Genomic DNA, 20,426 nt, shown 5'->3' with positions numbered 1-20,426 from the left:
AGAAAATGTAAAGAAATTAAAAGGCAGTGAAGCACCTCGAAGTCATAACACTTTCTGTAATATTGCAATTAGTTTAAGTGGGCCGTTTTGTCATAGACTTTAATTAAGAACTCACTGCAATTTGAGCAATGTAAAAAAACTGAGGAAAATAAAAATGACAAATTGCAGAAAGACATAACTTTGAGTCAGAAAGCTGATGTAAAAATGGAGGTTGCTTTTATATTCCATCCATCCAGCCATCCAACTACTCATCCATCCAGCCATCTCTCCTCACGTTAAATTAAGTGCAGATAAGAACCAATGGGACATCCGAATGCATCAACATCAAAAAGCCATTTAATCACCGCTCTGCTCCCCCTTTCTCCCTCTCCACCTCCTCCTCGTGCCTTCGTGCCAAACAGCACTTCCACGTCTCTGTGGAGCAGGAAACATTTAATAAAAACTTCTCTAATCGAGTTTGGAGGCAGAGCAGCCCGACACAGTCACAGTCGCCTGCTCGTCATCACAAAGACACCGTCACTTCATCCAAACCCAGCTCATCCGCAGCTTTTATTCCCACCAGAACGACTGAAGTTTTACTGCTTTTATGTGAGAAAAGCTGATGATTAAAAAAAAAAAAAGAATTCCATTGTTCCTGTTTACATCATTGGCTGCAGGCCCAGACACTGCCAAAAATGAAGTTTCAGTGACAAGTGACGCCAACTCAACACAACTGTGGTATTTCATTAACTGGAAGGTTAAAAAAAAAACAAGAGCGGAATTTAAACGAGTTCAGAGACATCACATTTAAATAAATGCAGCTGCAGCAGAGTGTGTGTGTGTGTGTGTAAAATACAAGGACGTCATCAGATTTCTGTTAATGACATGGGGTTTGGAAGAAGGAACAAGAAGCCAGTCCAGTCATTTTGCTACTAGTTAAAAATGATCGGCGTTGTGGTGTTTCAACACATTTAATACATACAATAAAAAAACATTCTTTGAACACGGGGACCCCTCTTCCCACCTAGCAGTGTAGCTGGTTGTTTAAAAAAGTCTATGACAAATACTCATCATAGTAAAAACAAGGTTAGATTATCACATAATGGCAGTTGTAATAGGAGATAAAAATGTAGGAGGATGGAGATGACAGGAAATGAATCTGATCACATGCACATACAGCAAATAAAAGCCAAATGAATACAGTCACCCTGGTCAAAACAACAACGCTGTTCACCAGAAGCAAACCGCTGATGGTGTGTGTGTGAAAACCCTAAAAAGACTACCTCATGTCTCCTTATCTCCGACCGACTTCTTTTTATTTCCTTTTTTCAAAGCTTCTTTATGAATTTCTATCTCTTCCACATCACTTCCATCAGGAGTTTTATCAGGTTTCTACAGCTCTGATCTTTCACCTTCTTATGTCTGGATGCTGGTACAAACAGGAGTTCAACCCCCAACACACACATTCATCTTCCTCTCTCTGTAGTTATCAGACTAACAGAAAGAGCTTAATGTTGACAATACAAAGAAGAGATTTACCCCTGACCTTGTAAAACCCCTGGTCATCTAAAAGCCTGTTCCACTGGAAGCTGTGTTTGGAAGGGAAATGTGAGGTCATGACCTGATGCCGCAGCGTAAAGGCCAAACACAAACAGATGCCCACACATATACAAAGAGATGCTGGAAGTACAGGCAGTTAGGCTCTGCAGAAAAAAAACAACTCTCTTTTCTGATGCTCCAGAGCAGGTACATGTCAGCCCATCAATAAAAATACAACAAATACAAAGTAAACAGATTGAAGCTGCACAAATACTTATGTTGAAATGAAAGACGGGTGTACTTCCGAGGAGGCACAAAAGCAGAAGGATTTGGTGCTGAGTCAAAACACAAACTGTAAGTCAGAGAAAAACTGTTGAAGTGGGGTTCACAAGGAACAACTGTGATCATGTATTTATACTCTAAAGCACCACCTATTACATTTATTCCTGGTGTCAAAACTGGAACTGGAACTCTGTGCTGAGAAGAGTTACAGGGTGCGTGTAAACTATCGACTTTAGATGAGAATGAATGGATTGATTTGTTCCAGGTACAGTGAGAAAGGAGAATAACTAAGGAAGGAGTATGACTTCTTTAAAGTTTGGTTTTTTCAAGGGCTGAGGTTGGACATCAGATTTTGTCTCTGTTTTCGCAGAAGTTTTTTTTCAACAATGGACATTTTCAGGTTTGTAGTTGTGTATGCAAGAGTGTATGTATGTAAATGTATGTGCGGGGTCTGTGGGAAGGGGAGGCGCAGATGTTTTTGTTTTCCTCCTTGGAGGGAGGCCAAGATTGTTTGACAGAAATCATGTGGAATGTTGTTTTTCCAATCCCTCAAACGCTGACCTTCCTGTGCTGTACCCAAAGTTGACACTAAAACTGGCTGCAATTCCAATGTTGACCCATCTCTACAACAATTGCATGCACAAATAACCATATGATGAATATGCTGCATAGGCCCCTAAAACATGGAAACCCTGTGGTGTTTCAAACTTAAGAAAACCATATGAAGAGCAGGGTGGAGGTATGAGCTTTAATCTGAACTCTGGTTCTTCTTGGAGCTTGGAGTGTGAAGCTCTGATATAAACACGCACGCACAGTTCACAGCTGACTTTAATTTATGACCATGTTTTCAAGGCCACCTGCTTCATTTACTTTAAACACACACACACTGCAGAAGTGCTGCAGAAAACTCCGGGGGGAGTCTTTCTATTGTGTTACTGTTGTTATTATTAGAATGCACTGAGTGGAATGTGCTGAAATGACGAGCAGAAAACTAACAGAACAACCATGGACCTGACTTTTTTCCCTTGTTCCCACTATGAGATTCTTGAAAGTCGTAGTATTTTCACTTTAGCTACCAAAACGTTTGACATGTTAGCAAACTTAATTAGAAGACTCATGGAAAAGGTTGTGTGGAGAGTTGTGCGCCCAGCTTGGTAATGTTCCACAGTGTAATAGACCTGGAACAACAGAGGGTGTGTGTGTGTAAGTGTGTGCGTGCATGTGTTTCCAGTCATACCGGACATTTTTAATTAGGACCAAAAATGCATAACTGTGCAGTTCCTGAAGAACGACCACTTTGGTCTGAAATGTCAGGTTTTGCTGCAGGCGGCTTCACCTTTGCGCTTTACTACTGTATAATGTATGCACATTTTCCAACATAGCTTTCTTCAATATTTCTATTTTTTAAAACATCATTTCAATTCTTGCAGACTTCCACTAAAATCTAGACATTTCCTGATAGGCCTGTTAAATCTAAAGTAATACGAATACAAAGTGAGCATAACCATTATTGGACACCCCTGAATAATTTGGATAAAGTATCTGGAATGAATCCAGAACCAGTCAATGGGAAGGTTGACAAAGCAGCAGAAACTCTCTTGCCTACTGTATGGTACACAGTAGACATCAGCTGTTGTGAACAGGACAGACTGCAACCATCTGCTGCTGCATTTTTCATTTACCATATGGACCAAAGTATTTGACCACACCTTTGTTCTACAGAAGTCAACTCTTCACTCAGCCTTTACAGCACAGATGGAAAGAGCTTATATGCAAACAATGGCACTTTAGTATGATGCCATCTAGTAGTAATTTACCTAATAATATAAATTCAACTGTTTTGACGTTGGTGTAATTCTTTATAAACAACATGAAGTTGCTGTCTAGCTATGCTCATTAAATAAACACCACTTATCTCCTTTTAAAGTCAATCCTGCCGCAGTTCATTCATTTAGTTTTAAAAAAACCGCTGAGTAGGAAAATGCCTGCCATTCAAGGGAGAACTATTGTCAAACTGAAGCCAACTTCAGCAGAGATAACCAATGAGGCCTATGAAATTTATGTCTACATCTTTTTTTTTAATCTAGAAAGTCAATGAGTAGATTATTCCACAAACTGTAGCAGCTCCAACTCCAGTGTCTGATAATCAGTCCCAGATGTTGCTATTCCCGGTTCAAGTGGAACAGGACCAGAGTACTTAATACATTTCACAGACCCTTAATACGTTGATAAGAGTCAATTTTCCACTTGTGTCGAGGTGCTACACTGTGTTAGTCAACAGAGAGATACGACACAGGTTTTAGGCCAGATTCGCTTATGTGACACAGACCACCAAGTTAGTAGTTGGGACAAAGGGTAGATGTGAACCAGATACCTATGTCTTTACTGCTAAGCCATTCTTCTGCTTCTGAACACATCTGATAAAACTCCTGTAAAGTGAAACTTGCAGCCAATCTTCCAGGGCAGAAGCTGTGAAGTCTGAATCACACAATCTTGGTTTGTCACTTGCACAGCATTGACAAATCAAGGTCACGCTCACACACCTTCAGTTCCTGCAGCTAGACTGTGTCTCGCAGGTTCACACACTCTCAACTCACCAACACAGAGAAAGTCGCAGTTTCCGCTCTTTTCTCTCACTTTCTTAGGCCTGAAACCACAAACAGCTTTTATCACCCGCTCTGCCTCTGTGCCTCATTACATGTGGTTAAAATCAACCATCAGGCAGTCTGGGTCTGTTCACCACAACTGAAACCTGGAGCAGAGACTGGTCTTTGGCTGTGGCTGAGATTTAGTTTTATTGTGGGAATGTGTCTTGAGGAGAATCATTCCTCTTTATTTTTAATGACTTGTTCAGCTGCGAAATACAAGATGAAAACTTCTTTATCTGTAACAGGAGATAAAATTGTTGTAATTTATTTGCAAAAACTGTAGTCACACAGCGACCGGCAGCCAGTGTAGATCAATGAGCAAAGGAGTTACATGTGCCTTTTTGGGTTGGTTAAAGACTAGATGCTCTGCCACATTCTGGACTTTTTTTAGGGCTCTTGTTGGGCATACTGGTAGACCCGACAGGATATGACTATAGCCTGTAGTAACAGTTGGGTGGCGTGTTGAGTCAAGTACAGTCTAATTATAGTAACAATAATTATAATAGTAAAAATAATAACAATACCAATAATGTGAAGGATTCTAAACTCTGTCTTTTTGTCTAGTTGTGACCTTGTCTGGTCCATCTGTCCTCACCATCTATTGGCTGGACCCTCATAATTGATGACACGATTGTAAAAAACTACAGATCTATAAGTGAAATCGATAAGAGGCCCAATCTTTGGCCGGGATAAGGAAGGGGGAGAGATTTCACACTTTGACTTTCACCCCTATTAACATGACAAGTGTCTAGTGTTGAGAGCAGAAACAACAATAGTGCCATATAATGGTTGATGTTTTAATGATTCCCTTTGGGAGCGTCTCCTTCCTCCTTCACTGCTAATCAGTCAAAGGTCAGCTAGAGTCACAGTACTCTATGCCTTCTGGGATATTAATTTAGCAGAGGTTTGCGAGGTTGCTCTCAAAAGATTTTAGCCTATTTTTCCACCCAAAATATGGCACAGCTTTGAAACCTAGAATCCACTACAGCGCTTCACTTCAGCCCCATATAGTGCTGCACATGCAGGGCTTTAAACCACAACTAAAGCAAACAGACACACAAGGAAATGACCCAAAAGGGTCTCATCAAGTTGTAAATCCTCAACGGCTGCCTGGATATTAAAGTTACGTAATAGAGAGTCTTTAAAAAAACTGCACATAGGTGTTTCTTGATAAGAAATCATACTCCAGTAAGAGACAGGAGAGGGAGAGGCTGTTCCACCAAGAAATTTTGGAAACATTTGTCAGCTGGCAGACACAGACGCACAAAGAGCTGGGATTAACCCTAAACTTGATTGGCAGGCTCATGTAGATTCTGACAAAACATTATCAGGAGGGATTTTTAGGCCAGGAATTAAGAGCCATCAACTTAAACTGAGAAAAGTTAAAAAAAAGAAAACCTACAATCGCTCATTCATTTAAAAAGACAGGAAATGTCTTCTTTTCATGTACATTTTTATATTTGCTGCATACAATAGAGGAGGAGAAGGATGATAAGAAAATAAGGAGCAAGTTTGTTTCAACTGCAACACACTGCATCTGTGGTAATTTAAAATTACCATAGATGCAAAACAACACATAAAAAATATTTACACATATTTAACTTATTTCTGCAATTCTTTGATTCCTCAGACTTGTGGTGTATCAACATTAAAAACATTTAACATAAAAAATAATTATTGATAGGACCGCAGCTCAGAGGGCAGGAAGTCGACCTTTGAACCATAGAGCCAGGATTTGCATGAGACTCCATGCCTGTGTTGCATTAAACAACGAGTCTTAGACACTGTGCCATTGCCCAGTGTTGGTCTTAAACACTTTGTGCCATTGCCCAGTGTTGGTCTTAAATACACAGCAAAGCGCACCCAGCAGAAAAACTCTCAAACAATGCTCAGCAGTTTAAGCCATTACAATTTTTTTTCTGGGGAAATAGCTCTTTTTTTACCAGCTGACCCTGCCTTGCATGTGTTGTTTGTTTATTTTAACAGCCTGATGTGTGAAGCCAGGAGCTCATTTAGAAACAAGTGACAGAAGTACCACTGCTGTCACCAGGACAAAAATGAAAACAAACACTATGGAATCTAGGGTCGAGCACAGAGTATAATTATCTACCAGACTCATCCATGACTTTTTAGCAACAGCCCAAACTCTGGGAGAGGCCGTCTCTAACGACGGTTGGGCAAGAAGCCAAACACACATACCCAGCATGCACAGGAGGTTTGTGTCACTTACTGGAAGCTGAACGTGTTCTAACAGGCCACTTGTCTTTTTATAAACCATGTTTCATTTGAATAAAGTTGCTCCACACAGCAGTGGCTGGCGGTAATGGGAGTCACTGCAGTCATGTTTTTCAAAGGGTTTGTCTCAAAGAAGTGACCAATGTGTTTGGGCTTTAAATCCAGTATTTCTTCTCACCACAAAATAACCACATTAACATCATCAAGAGGTTTCTATCAAGTCAGGATCAAATTCTGAGACAGAACATTCAGCTAGAGTACTCTTGCCTAATTCTTTATATCCAGGATTGAGCACTGACAGCAGCAGGGGGCAAATCTTTTTAAACTTGTATTGTAGGCTGAAAGATAACCTTTCATTATTTCACAGTGTGTGATACTACATCAGATTAAATGGATAAACTCTACATAGAAAGTGTTCCAAACCAGTCCTGCCAGATCTGTTTGCTCCCTGTTGTGTAAACTTGGATTGTTGTTCAACCTCTATTGTGCCCTTCCAAACATTCCGACATCTGTAATTTCTAATACCGTCTGTCTTCCTGGCATCATTTAATTTTCCCTTTCTCCTTTCCGAGCAGTTGATTGATGAACAACACATACTTCTGTAAATCTCTGCACTTGCATTCCTTAATTAGGTTTTTTATCTTCATCATTTTTTCTCCCCGTCTTATTTTGTGGTTGTTCCAGCAGTGTTCTGGCAACACACCAACAGTGGTGCCAACACAACTCATCAATTTTAAAATGGACCCACACTGACTGGCAGAAGGCTTGGAGAGAAGACCAGACGATGAACGCTTGCTGGGTCAAGATTTCATTATAGAGAGTCATGTGCCTCCACCTCCTTTTTCTCCCCTTACTCCTTAACAACAAGTACATCCCTTCATCCGACCTCTTTACTAATTTGAAAATATGACAGGCAAATCAGCCACCACCAAGCTTTTGCATATTATGACACAAGCAGGAGTTTCAAAATACCAGAAATCCTGGTTGCACCTATACACCCCAGCAGAGGCAGGTAGGGAAACAACGGGGAGAAATAGCAAACAAAACATTACAAAAGGACTAAGTCTAACAGAACACTGCGGTGGTGACTCACCTATTCGCTCAATGTACTCAACGCATTTCTCGATAAACAGTGGGATGGGTCGCTCCAGGGTCACCAGGTTCTGCAGTGGGACACCAAAATAGTTGCTCTCCCAGGTTCTCCTGGTGGGTGGATATAGAGGCTTTGGGGGTTTGGAGGATCTTGGCTGAAAAATAAGATGTATTATTTTATGAGCAGTTAGGAAAAGGGCGAAGAGAGTGAAAGTGAAAGTGAGAAAGATGAGAAACTGCATGTGGGGGGGAAAGGAGGAGAAAGAGAAAGAAAGAATTGAAAATGTGATGAAATGACGGAGTCAGCCATAAAGAATTATTAGGGAGAAGTAAAAGATTAAGGGAAAGGGCCAGGGAAAAGCAGGGAAAAGGCCAGATGGCATGACGCAGGAGGGATGAGTAGGTCAGGAAGAAGGCAATTGCTCAAAAAATACGATTTTAAGAAAAGGGAAAAAAAATAAATGGAGGAAGATGAAAGGGAGACAGAGACTAAAAAAATACATTAAGGAGAGCAGATCTGCCCCTTCATGATCATTAAGAGGGCAGATCATATCAGAGAGGGAGGTAGAGGATGGCAATTTGGGAATAGATTACAAAGAGAGCTATAAGAATGTGGGAAGGAGAGAGTGGGAAGGAGCAGGGGGAGGTTCATGTAGAGAAAAAGACCAGAAGAAAGACGACAACAACAGTCAAAACTGAGTCATGGGTAACGAGGTGGCTTTTGATTTCCCACACTCCTCCATTGTCAGGGTTGTCACGCCTGCAGCAGTTCACTGTTCTCAGGCTCTCCCATAATTGGTCGGGAAGGCGACTCAAGCACCTTCCATTCTGCACCTCCGGCTGCTCCGTCGACTCTACCCTCTCTCTGATTATCAAAGAGACTCTGATTGTTTCAACAATGCTCTGCATTCATGTCACACCAGAGGCTGACTCTCCACTGATTTGCACACTTTTATCTGACATTTCGTGCAAGTGTGCATGCTCACATGGGCATCTCCGTTTGTTGTCCAACTGTATGTGTTTGGGCTGTAGGAAAATGACTGACTGAATTATCATGCCTAGTTTTCCGCCAATGCTGAAATGGCCTGTTATCCAGAATGATTGTTGTCTATTATGAGACTCCAGAGAACAGAGGCCTTAAAACCACAGTTCCATATACACCACCGATACCTGTACCATCTTGCTCTACAGAAGGTACACAGGTTTTGATGTACAGGGAGTCTTTAAACAAAATATCACTCATGTTCTTCATGCAGTTCTTCCTGCTCTGCATCAAAGGACAATTTTGGATCCATTAAAGTTTCAAACTCTAGCTAGTTTTTGATTAAGTTTAAATTTTTTTTTTTTTTTAAACTGCCAATTTCAGTTCGCAGTTTTGGCAGTTCAATTTTGAACACATTATTATTATTTGTTGACTTTGATACCGACAATGTTGAGAACAGACATACTAAAATTGACTACAGAATTAAGTTTTGTTTGTTTTTCTTGTTAATAATTAAGAAAAAACATTTGCATTAGTTTGTGACTGTCTAATGCATGTATAGTCATAGCAGTCCTTTTGTATGAATAGGTCATTTTTAAAATTACATCTACCAAAACACTGAAAATCACTGTACGAGATTAACTGATTAGTTTAAGTTTAGCAGCAGAAAAAGCCCTGTCTGTTTCCAATAGCAGGTGATTTTCCAATTCATATTGTTGTAACTCACTCTAAAATGTTTAGAGTGAGTTCTGAGCCCAGAAGAGGTTGCTGTCTGGAGTCTTATTATATTCTGAAAACCACTGTACACACCTTTCACCAAAAGCAGATGTTGCCATTCTAGATGCAGCCTTTAGCAATTTTTGTGTGCACTAATTATAACTACCCATCCCCTAAACATAAAGAGTCCATCCTGAAGTCTGACTTCAGATGTGGACCTGGTTAAAATTTCATATCAGCTCTCCAGTGTATTCCGAGGTGGATGAACCTGGAAGTCATTTGTGAGGAATTTGGTGCGTTGGTGCATAATTACATGTAATGTCTGGGTGTGTGCTGCATGCTCATTGTGGGATTATACCTGCCTTTCAAAACATCGCTGTTTGGTTAAGGTCGTTCTTTTCACAATAAAGGGATCCACCAATATTCATAAATTGTGCTATAGCGAATCCAAATATGTGCCAAAGCCATGCAGCCTAATGGACTATATTCAATCCAATATTCTGTCAATCTTGTGTTGGTTTTCCTTTTGAATGTGAGCACAGGTGTGTCTGAACAGTGTCCACAGATGATGTTTATTTAAGGTTACAGCTGCAGCTGAATAGAGCCTAAGAGCCTAATTGATAAAAACAAATGCTCACCTTTTTATTGCTCTAAACATAGAGATGTGATATTGGCATCCCTCCCTCACACAAAATTGTTTAATTACACTGATATTTAATGCACCCAGAGTTCCATTTCAAGTCAGCATTGAAAAAACATTGGACCAACATAATTGATTTGTTTCACATTATGTTTTTTGTAGAATTTTCAAATTGTCACTTGATGTTAAAGGTCAAACTTTTTATCAGAGTCAAAACTCACCTTCTTTGGTTCCTTTGGAGTTTTGGTTGCCTTCTTCTTCTTCATTTTCTTGTCTTCCTGCTCTGGGTCGGACGTGATTGCAGGGTTGTCTATCCCGCCCTTCCAGGGGTCAGCAGGTGAGAGCAGTGGATCTTCCTCACTGCCCCTGTGGGCTCTTCCCTTTTTCTTTTTTTGAGTGGCAGGACAAGACTCCTCCCCATCACTGTCAGAGTGAAACCGTCTTTGGTAGGCTTTTGTCTTACTGAAGAGGATTTTAGAGCGATGTTTGTATTTGGAAGGCCGCCGACTGGCCTGAGACTTTCTATCATAGCCGTTCTCCTCCTCTCCACCTACATGCAGGCCATGCAACCCACCAAAAGAGTTTCTCATTTTAACTAGTCGGCTGTGTCCCTCATCTGGCACCGCATAAATGTCATCGTTGTGGAAACCCCTGGATCTAAACAAGGTGTCCACAGGGTCCGCATAGTTTTCTGAAGCCTCGATATCTTCTGTGTGCATCACAGGGCCACGAGGTGTCCTGCGGTTACTCCGCATGCCGGCCTCAATTGTTTTAAGCAAGTTGGGGTCCAGCTTTTTAACGTTAGGCTTTGGGAGGACAGGTTTGGGCCGCACAGGTGGAGGCACTTTATGGTTGCGTTCATGGTCTCCCACAGGCGTGCTGTGGATTGGATACTCATTGCCCTCCAGGTCGATGCGGTACCTTGCCCGCTCGCTGGGCGTGGGTAGAAGCTGAACATCATCACCTATTGGACTGTAAGGTGGGGGGGCTTCATTGTCATCATCAGATTCTGGGTAGTAGGTGTTGTGGGCAGGGGACTGTCTATGAGGTGAGGTGGTGAAGACATCTTCACTAGCACCTGTGGTGCACTCCCGTGATGAGCTGTCGAACAAGAATGAGCTCTCAATGCTCTGCTTTTTATCCAGCACTTCGTTGAAGAATGGAGTAAACACCTCTGTTTGTCGATGATACTGTGACAGTGAGTATAGAGCAGTAAACTTGGCAGCAATCTCTGTGGCTATGTGCTCCCCCTCTGTCATCAACTCCTTAATTGAATCATTCTCAAAGAAATCCGCCTGGCTGTCTGTGATTGCTACCATCTGAACAGGTATTACATCTTGGACTTCAGCTAAAAATGCCCGCAGTGTCGCCATGGAGGCCTTTCGTTTGGCAGAATATACCAAAATGTAGCCATGCACCAGTTCATCTTTGCGAACACCAATGGCAGAGTGATAAGACAGCACTGTGACCTGGATTCTTCTCCTGGTATCACCAATGATCTTGTCCAGTATAAGTGTGTTGCTCTGACCGGGCTGTCCAGCACTGCAGCAATGTGAGTCCAGGAAAGGTGAGAGGATAAGGTCAACACTGAAAGGATCCCAGCACATAGCACACATAACTATTCTAAGGTCCGTCTCTGACATGTCCTTGATAGAGGGCAGTGGAGCTAAGACATCATAGTTGTGCTTTAGACCCTCCAAGATTGCTCTGAGACCCTGCTTTATTTGGAACTCAGTGAATTTGCGTGGAAAAGCCACAGAGGTGATGTCAACAAAGGTGCACTGTAGCTTGTTTGCTAGCTGTTGGCCCTGGTGACGGAGAATAGGTATGTTTTTATAGACACTGTCCCTCTGGTTTGCCAAGATAAGAATAAAAGGTAGAGGTTGGGCAAATCTGTCTCTCCGGCTCTGCGAAATCTCTGCTCTGATTCTTCCTATGCAGTCTCCAATGCAGTTGAGAGACTCGATGGAGTTAAAGACACAAAAGCAACCATGTGGTTTAAATGTGGAGATCCACGTGTGGCTAAAGAGCAGGGTGGAGTTTACATCAACAGAAAGCAGCTCCAATTCATAAATTTTACCATCAAGGGTATACTCGTCATCTGTGGACTGAGCTCTAATCTCATTGGCTAATTCCTGTGAGAGTCCATCCCTTCCCAGAAGGCAAAGGTTGATCTTATCAATGCTGGCGCTGTTGTAGTAGAGATTGGAGCGCCCATGGTCCAGCTGCACCAGTCTGTTTGCCAGAACCTGCTCCACTTTTAGGTCAACGCAGTTTTGCCCACTCAGGCATGTTTCTTTTGTGGGATGGTAAACAAATCCAATGTGTTTAAGGAGGAGAGACTCTCTGTCTGGTGCAAGCTTTTGCAGCGCTCTATATCTGGGCTCCTCATTAAGCACACTGTGAATTTCGCTCATCTTGTCACAGCTAGGGGTGGCATTTAAATCCAAGTCATAAAAGAGCTCAGCATGCTCAAAAAGCATTTCCTGAAAATCCTCCTTAGCCCTTTCAACTATTTCCTGCTGGTGTCTGCAGTAAACATCCCTCCTATCTGATTCTGTGATGTACTTGTAGGCCTCGTCCTCCATGACGAAGCACATGACTTCCTCCCAAGACTGCCCTGGGCTGATAAAATGAACCCTGTCTAAGGTCTTCTTGAATCTATCTTTCATTTCCAGCCTTCTCTTTTCTGACAACAGATGTTGCACATGATTGCGATAAATCCTCTCACCATCAGGTGTATTAAGGAGGTCAAATGGTATGCGGCGATCACTGTTGTCCACGTGGTCCGTCTCATCCCACGGTGTCTGTTCCAGAATTACAAACCAGTACTGGAAATCAGGCCTGTTTCGAATCACACTTTGTGCCTCAGGCCATGTGAGGTGCTCGACCTCATCCAAGTTGTTGAGGATGTTATTAAGAGTCTTGGGTAGTGTTGTAAGGTACTCTTCCCTCCTCCTCTTAATGTGCTCCTGTTTAAGTTGTGCAATGTGCTTTGAGAACATGTTGCGTGCTTTCCTGGAGCCCTCCAATGTGATAAAGTCATCATATTCGGATTGGCCCTTCATACCAGTGATCACAGTTTTCCACGTGGTATGATAGTCTCTGACTGTGTGCACCATCAGTTTTTCAAATCTATCTGTCACTGAGGCAATAAGCTGCCTTTGGACTTTATAGGCCTCCAGATATGGCACAGTTTTTGGTTTCCCTCGTGTTTTATCTAGCTGCTGAATGAGGGCATTAAAACACAGCTCCACATTGACATTGGTGCGTGCTGAAGTCTCTATTAGCATTAAGTTTTTCTTGCTCGCAACAAAATTTTGCATATCCCTAAGGTGCTGGTCCACACACTCGTCACATTTTGTGGCAGCAAAAACAATAGGCTTCTTCGACTTGGCAATTTGAGAGTAGAGGCTGTTGACAAATTTCATTTGGTCTTCAAATTTCCTATTGCAACCCTTACTAACGTCAACACAGAGCACAAAACCATCAATGTTCAGCTTTCCGTCTGGCATCTGCTTCTGGTCAAAGTCCTGTTCCAGGCCTAGCTGGTCCGTGCAGATATACATCAGCTTCTCTGCTGACTGAAGCTTGGTAGCTGCAGCTCGTTTTGTATATGGCTGCAGGTTCGTACTCCGGTGCGGAAGAAATGTTTGGTCATCAATGAACTCTGTTTGCTCAATGATTTGTATTTTACAGTCCAAGCCATCGTCCCCTCGATGGGATACATCCCCCCAGTAAAGGAAGTGGTCATTGTTAACAACACGTCCACCAAAGTCTATTGTGCTCAGCACTGAGGTGTGCTCTGAGTAGTAGTTATCCGCATCAGGGCGTATATAACGATTGCACAGGCAGGATTTGCCCACACCACAATTTCCCTTCTCCTTCTCGGTACCTGAGAGGCCCACCACACTGACGGCAAATGTCGGGGGGCGTGCATCTTTGTTTTTGGCCATTATTTCTCCCCGCTCATTGCTACCTTGTTAAATTCTAGAAAAAAGTTCAGGATATCATTCCAGTTCTTCTCATCAGTGATGCAGAGGCACAATTGTTTCAACTACTCCTTGTTCCTGGTACAATTCTCCTCAGTCTCCTGCTCTGGTTCTATCTTGTGTCTCCTTTAAGCTAGGAGCAAGGAGCCTGTTTCTTCTTTTATCGCCTGCCTGCAAGACAAGAATTCATAATTAGGAAAATGATAGATAAACGGTTTAACAAACAAAAACACTTGTGCACTGATTTCTCCTCTGAGCACTTCATAGTCCTTATCACAAATCATATAATCAGCTTGTTGTTTCGGTGCCTATCTCTGCAGGACACGTGTACATGGACAATAAAAAAAAACCAAATCAGTCATGTTAACCTGGCACTGGTAAGACAGTTATCAGCAAATTAGACAAAGCTAGCATTATCAAGCCAGTGCATGACAAAACTAATCTCTAGTTGGGGTCAATAGATTAAAAATTGATCTTTTGATTGAGCTTTATGTGAAACAATACAGAAATATAGATTTTTTTAAAAAAAAACACATATTCACAATAGTAAAACAGTTTTAAAATACTGTGATAAAAAGAGAAATGTTTGAGTAAAGGTAATGCAGTTTTTATAAAAATTAAAACCAGTAATGTGTTAGAGCATTATTCAATGGAAGACCATGCTAGGCAATGTCATGTTTTCCTGAAGTGCATTCAACCAATTTGTGCCGAGGCAGGATAAAAATGTCAAGCAATTCTAGCCCTTTGACAACCACTGACCTAGAAATGATTTGCTTTGCTGGGAAAATGAAAAACGGTGAAAATGAATCACTTCAGAGATTTTTTTATAATCATCAGCATAACCCTAAGGTATGTGATTAGGGCTAAATTCATAATACTGATTGTTTTTGCTAGTTTTAACCAATAATGTTTATTTTTGCTCTACATCCCTAACTTACCAAAGCGACTCCCCAATGGAATAGTTTTTTCTATCTATTATGCCTTAATTTCCCTTTGGGATCAATAAAGTATCTATCTATCCATCCATCCCTCCCTCCCTCCCTCTCTCCCTCCATCCATCCATTTTACTGTTGATTAACGCAGCTTTAATTGGCCATCTTGTTGTTAAACCCCATACAATTTTCCCATTTTCAACTGAAATGACAACTTTTCAACAATTTGGGCTTTCTTTTAATTAGAAATTGTAAGCAGTTACTGGAGATGTGTGCAAGCCTTTTGAGCGGGATCACATACAAATGTCTCAGTCAAATTAGCCTGTACCATAGGATGACCCTCACTGCAACTGATAAACAGCAGAAAAGATTGCAACCATTGTTGTGTTTTTTACAGAATGATTGCAATCAGCTTCTAAGTCTGCATTAAATGAAATCACTACCTGCAGCAAAGATGGCATGCTGAGCCTGAGAAACTGCTCCATAGGAGGAATTCAAGACAACCCCCCTCACACACGCATACACACTGTTTATACAAGTCAAGGTGATGATGTCACCTATGCAGGGCTTCTTTTTTTCCCCACTTTCTAGATGGGCTTCTTCCTCCAACAGAGTATTTGTATCAATTTTCATTCCACAGCTACACTGCAGAAAATGACTTGTTTGTTTACATAAATTTACAACATCCTAATGCCTTTAAACATTATTCATATAACCAAATGTGCTGTAGTGTTCCAAACTTTAAAATTTTACAAAAACATGTTTTTACATTACAAAAAAATAGTGTGTTTAAATATATACCAAGATTTCTTATATTAAAAGCACTACAAGGAAAATATAACCGAAGCTGGTTGGAACTTTTTCAGAAGTAGATAATTCACAACACTGTGTAAAATGAGAGAGAACAAGGACCTAATTCATGGACGTATTTGACATGAAAAGCTCTGATCCTCTACATGAAGGCAAACTAACACGGGGATGAAAAAGTATTTGAGGCTTGTACAGAAAATGTGCCTTAAATGTAAATGCCTGATCCAGGGTTTTGACTTCTAACATCAAGAGCAGCGTAGGGCCCCTCAGACACACCCAGGACATTAGATGACGTCAGGGAACAGACAGACTAGCAGGTCCTTCAGGTTTAGAAAACCTTACCTAACCCAGTAAGCCCCCACATAAGTTCCTCTGCTGTTACGTGTGACACATCTAACTTCAGCAGATATCTGAGTTTAAGAAAATAACATGAATGTTATCATGTTGTTGCTCACATAATTTTAAAACAAAAACCCTTTTCCAGGGCTATTGAATCCTTCAATTATTCTAATAATGACACAACTATTACTTCAGAATACCACATACCTTTATTTAAAAAACTGATAATCTCCTTAAATAAAGGGAAAATTGTGCAATTGCCACACAGCGGGATGAATAAAAATAATATATACGGGAAGCGGGGAGTTCATCACCACACTTTGGGAACCAGGTTAGGCTTATATTTAAACTCTTAAACTCAAATTCCTGGTTAAGGCAGGAAAAACATGAGTGCTGGGGGAACGTACTGTAAAATAGGGCTTTCAGAACAAACTTCTCTATTTGAGTAGAATTGAAATTATTTCAAAAATGACAACAATCCAATGTGGGAACCGACGTTCAAACGTGTGCCTTCAGCAATGAGGCAAATTTATAACTTAAACCAAATAGTACCATGACATACGTTCACTTTGGGTATTTAGTCCAACTGACAGCATGAACAACTCTCCATGTTAAGTCATACAATTGTATGACTTCAATTGTAAACAACAAAGTGACTAAATTCTCATAAACAAGGAGAATCTTAACTTGGGAACACAATAAACCCGTCAATTACAAAACATTGAATCTATTAATTTCCTGTGATGGAGTAACCAACTCATTATTCCAGCCCCACATTCCTTCCCACTCTCATCCAAACCAGTGTTTGAGAAGATTGCTCTCCCAAACTCTCAAACATCTGTTGTGCATTTTTGATCAGATAGTATCAAAGACAACATTCACTCTGTTGTCAAGGGGGCAGTACAAGACACTGGGAGACTCATGGAAGAGAAGAAAGGTGAGATAAGGGAGAGTAAAAAGCACTAACATGTTGACTGTGGGCTGTAAACACCTGTACAGCCTGTGGTGGTCTAACTGCTGTAAATCTACTGCCCCACAAAGATTTTTTGTTGCACTAACAGCTTAACGTGGCCATGATTAGTCTATTCTCTGTGAGGCTGCTGAGGGGGGATTAAGGTATCACTTGGCAAGCCTGTTTTAGAGACGACTAAATGCTGTAAAGCCTAAAACACAGAACACTCTGCCAAGGCTGGCATCCCTTTGAAGCTGCATCGACTGCAATCGACAGAATTTTTTTTTTTTGTCAAAATTCCACAGCCCGGCTGTGGAAGAGAAGATCCTCTTCCAATACTTGCTGCCTTTACCAAAAACAGTTCTGATCTCAGGGAATAGATGACAGACATGAGTCAAATTTAAAAAAAACAAACCATAAAATAACAGTGAACAGGCTAAATGAGAAAACAACTCCTCCAAACTCTTCCCCTCCATTCTCAGAACAGACGGGGATTTTGGAGGCGTACTAGTGACCACGCCTCACAGGATTTCTTGGCGCGCAGTATCAGGTTTTAAACCCATGACACATTTTAAGCTGCAGACAAATAAAAGGTCACAATGTGCAGTTTTGAATGTGAGCCACCACCCCCTCAGTGAAAAAAACAGACAGCCAAACCAACAATATAAAAATTTAAATACATACAGTATATTTGAATGCACAATTGCAAACTAAAGAAAACGTTTGTTCTAAAAGTATTCTTATTATTATAGCTTAATTAAAAATATTGCCTTTCACAAATGTATGCAGTGCTTATTAGCCACATACCAGCAACTTAAAAGTTTATTTCCTGAGTTGTCAGAAATTAACGTGTTAAAAGTGTGAATTAATTTGTGAAGATTTTAATGCATTTATTGCACAGGCAGAAAGATACCATTTTATATAAGAATTTCACTTTCCATTCACTTATTGCTGCTATTTCACACCAAAATACTTCATAAAAATCAATACCCTTTCTTCTTATGCCAAAAATGAAACTAAATACAATATAGGAAGTTATGTGGGGATAAATGAGAATGACGACATATGTTTCATCATTTTTCTGGGCGATGAAATGGACGAGCAGCGCTGAATTTGGCATGTGGCAAAACAGCCAATCAGAGGTACATTTGCTGCTTAGAAGGATTTGTAAACAAAGATCAAAACACAGCAAATGTTTGTCCCATTATAGAATCTTCTGCCAACCCACAGAAAGGGAGGGAGAGAAAAGATGCTGTCTGTCTCTCTCTCTCTCTCTCTCTCTCTCTCTCTCCCGCCCCCTGTCCCTCTCCTTCTCTCTAGCCCTCACTCTCTCTATCCCTTCCTCGGTCTCTCTCTCTCTGAAGTTTTGAAAGCAACTCTCCGCGGGTTCTACAAGATACAAGCTGTTTCTGCAATATACAGAAAAAGGTTTTGATATACAGTATTTAGGACATTTAATTAACCTGTGACTTATGTTAATAAAATCTAAGCCAATGAAGTTTAGAAACCCTCTTGCATTTTAGCACAAAATAACATCCAGCAAGGTTTTAGCAACAATGGAAACTTGAGGAAACTATTTTCACATACCAGTGGACTCATTTGCATAATCTTCACAGGTTGTTCACTATGGCGTAAACTGTGGTACCCATTTTGAATAAGAACCATTTACCTCTTTTTAAAAAAGTACTACAACCCCAAAAAAAGTAAAAAATTATAAAAGTGAAATTGTATCCTCCATCTTCATCCGCCTCATTGTACAAATCCATAACTTAAAAAAGTTTCCAGCAGCCCGGTGCTTCATGGGAAAAAATCCTTGAGAAGGGCCTCAGCATTTTTTTAAACAGAGTCTTGGCTCATTTTTAACTATGTCAACCTCCTGCAGAGTCAGGCCCAGACCTGAAACTGAGTATCACTCACCAGACCTCCCCTTTCCCAGAGTGTTGATGATGTAAGAAGAGGCAGAGTTTAGGCACCGACTCAAGAGACTTGACCCTGCAGAGGTGCATGTGTGGTTTCTGGATCCTTTGATTAATATTGAATATTTCCCACCATTTTAGCAGTGTGCAAAAACAAGAATGATCTCTGTGCTGGTCTAATCGCAGACACAAGAATGCCTACAGATTTGTCAGTTATTACTATCTGTTCAATTATGTTAGACCAGTGGTTCTCCAACTTTTTCTACTCTGTACCACCTGAGAAAACACTGATCTCTCTGAGTACCACCATGATGACCAACATTAGAATATAGCAGCAGAGGCCTTCACTGTTAGCTTCCACCACAGGAGAGAGGTTTAGAAAGATATTTATGTTTACATGTTGTATTAATTGTGCATGGTATGTTTCAGATTTATTCAATTCAAAATGTAAATGTGAAAATATGAATTTTCCCTGCGTACCACTAGAGAGCACGTACCACAGTTTGAGAACCACTGTTAGACAATGAAAATGAATACTTGGGAAATCCAAAAATCTCACCGGGTTTACAATACATTTGATTCAGTAAAAGTGAACAGTAATAAGATTTAAGTTTCGTTTTAGTACCATCTGCTTTCCACTGTGACAATAAAGATGAATTTTGTCGCAACAACTCATTACAGACATTTAAAAAAATGTACTAAGTGGAACAACAAAGAAAATACTGGCTATACATCAATCCAATTGGCCCTGGCTAATATTCTCTGCTTTTAATAACCACTATAATTCAAGATTAAAGCAAATAGTTTAAGAAAAGTGCAGTGGAAACGACTACAAGAGTAGGAAGGAAAATCTATCACGTTGATTGCCTTAGATAAAAGCCAGAAGGTCTTTTTAAGGACAGTTTGGGGCAAAAAGATCTCAGGCAGGGTGAGACGGCACAAATGACATACAGAGCTGCAGCAGCAGGACAAACCCACTGACCCGCAACTATGACTGCAGCTGCAGATTGTGAAACAGATACTGTATGTGTAATTAAACATCAGATAATATGGGATGATTTTAAAGAGGTGACATCAGGGAGTGAAATAGAGATGCAAATGACCTACCGGTCCATTGAGCAGAATTGGACGATATTCAGCCCTGACTGGCAGCCGCCCTTGTCAGTTATGCAGCCTATCACTTGTATAGCGTGTATCATCTCAGAAAACTGAACAAGCTCACACAGCTTAGAACTCCTTTTACAGTGGGCTAAGAAAACTCCACACTCACAATTTGTTATATATGTAACAGTAAGGTTAACTGAAGGGACGCAAACACAAGGTCATTAGGAACAATTAATCTAATCGGATACTTTAAAGATAATTTTCAGC

The 20,426-nt window shown here is 40.8% G+C and overlaps 1 protein-coding gene across 2 annotated transcripts in view; it reads right to left on the bottom strand.

The window, feature by feature from the left end:
- Positions 1-20,426, bottom strand: part of arhgap5 (Rho GTPase activating protein 5) — a 43,215-nt gene that overhangs the window by 19,937 nt on the left and 2,852 nt on the right. For both annotated transcript variants that reach the window (XM_017035860.2, XM_025055203.1), the window contains exons 2-3: positions 10,336-14,277; positions 7,777-7,930 (exon numbers count right to left, since the gene is read on the bottom strand). In XM_017035860.2, coding sequence (XP_016891349.1) covers positions 7,777-7,930; positions 10,336-14,070 — 3,889 coding nt within the window. In that variant the 5' untranslated portion in view covers positions 14,071-14,277. The remainder of the gene's footprint in view (positions 1-7,776; positions 7,931-10,335; positions 14,278-20,426) is intronic.

The sequence above is a fragment of the Cynoglossus semilaevis genome, chromosome 1 (genome assembly GCF_000523025.1).
Source record: "Cynoglossus semilaevis isolate Cse_v1.0 chromosome 1, Cse_v1.0, whole genome shotgun sequence".
In the NCBI taxonomy this organism is placed as follows: domain Eukaryota; kingdom Metazoa; phylum Chordata; class Actinopteri; order Pleuronectiformes; family Cynoglossidae; genus Cynoglossus; species Cynoglossus semilaevis.
Note: the sequence above shows the minus strand (reverse complement) of the source record. Positions and strands in the feature narration are given on the sequence as shown.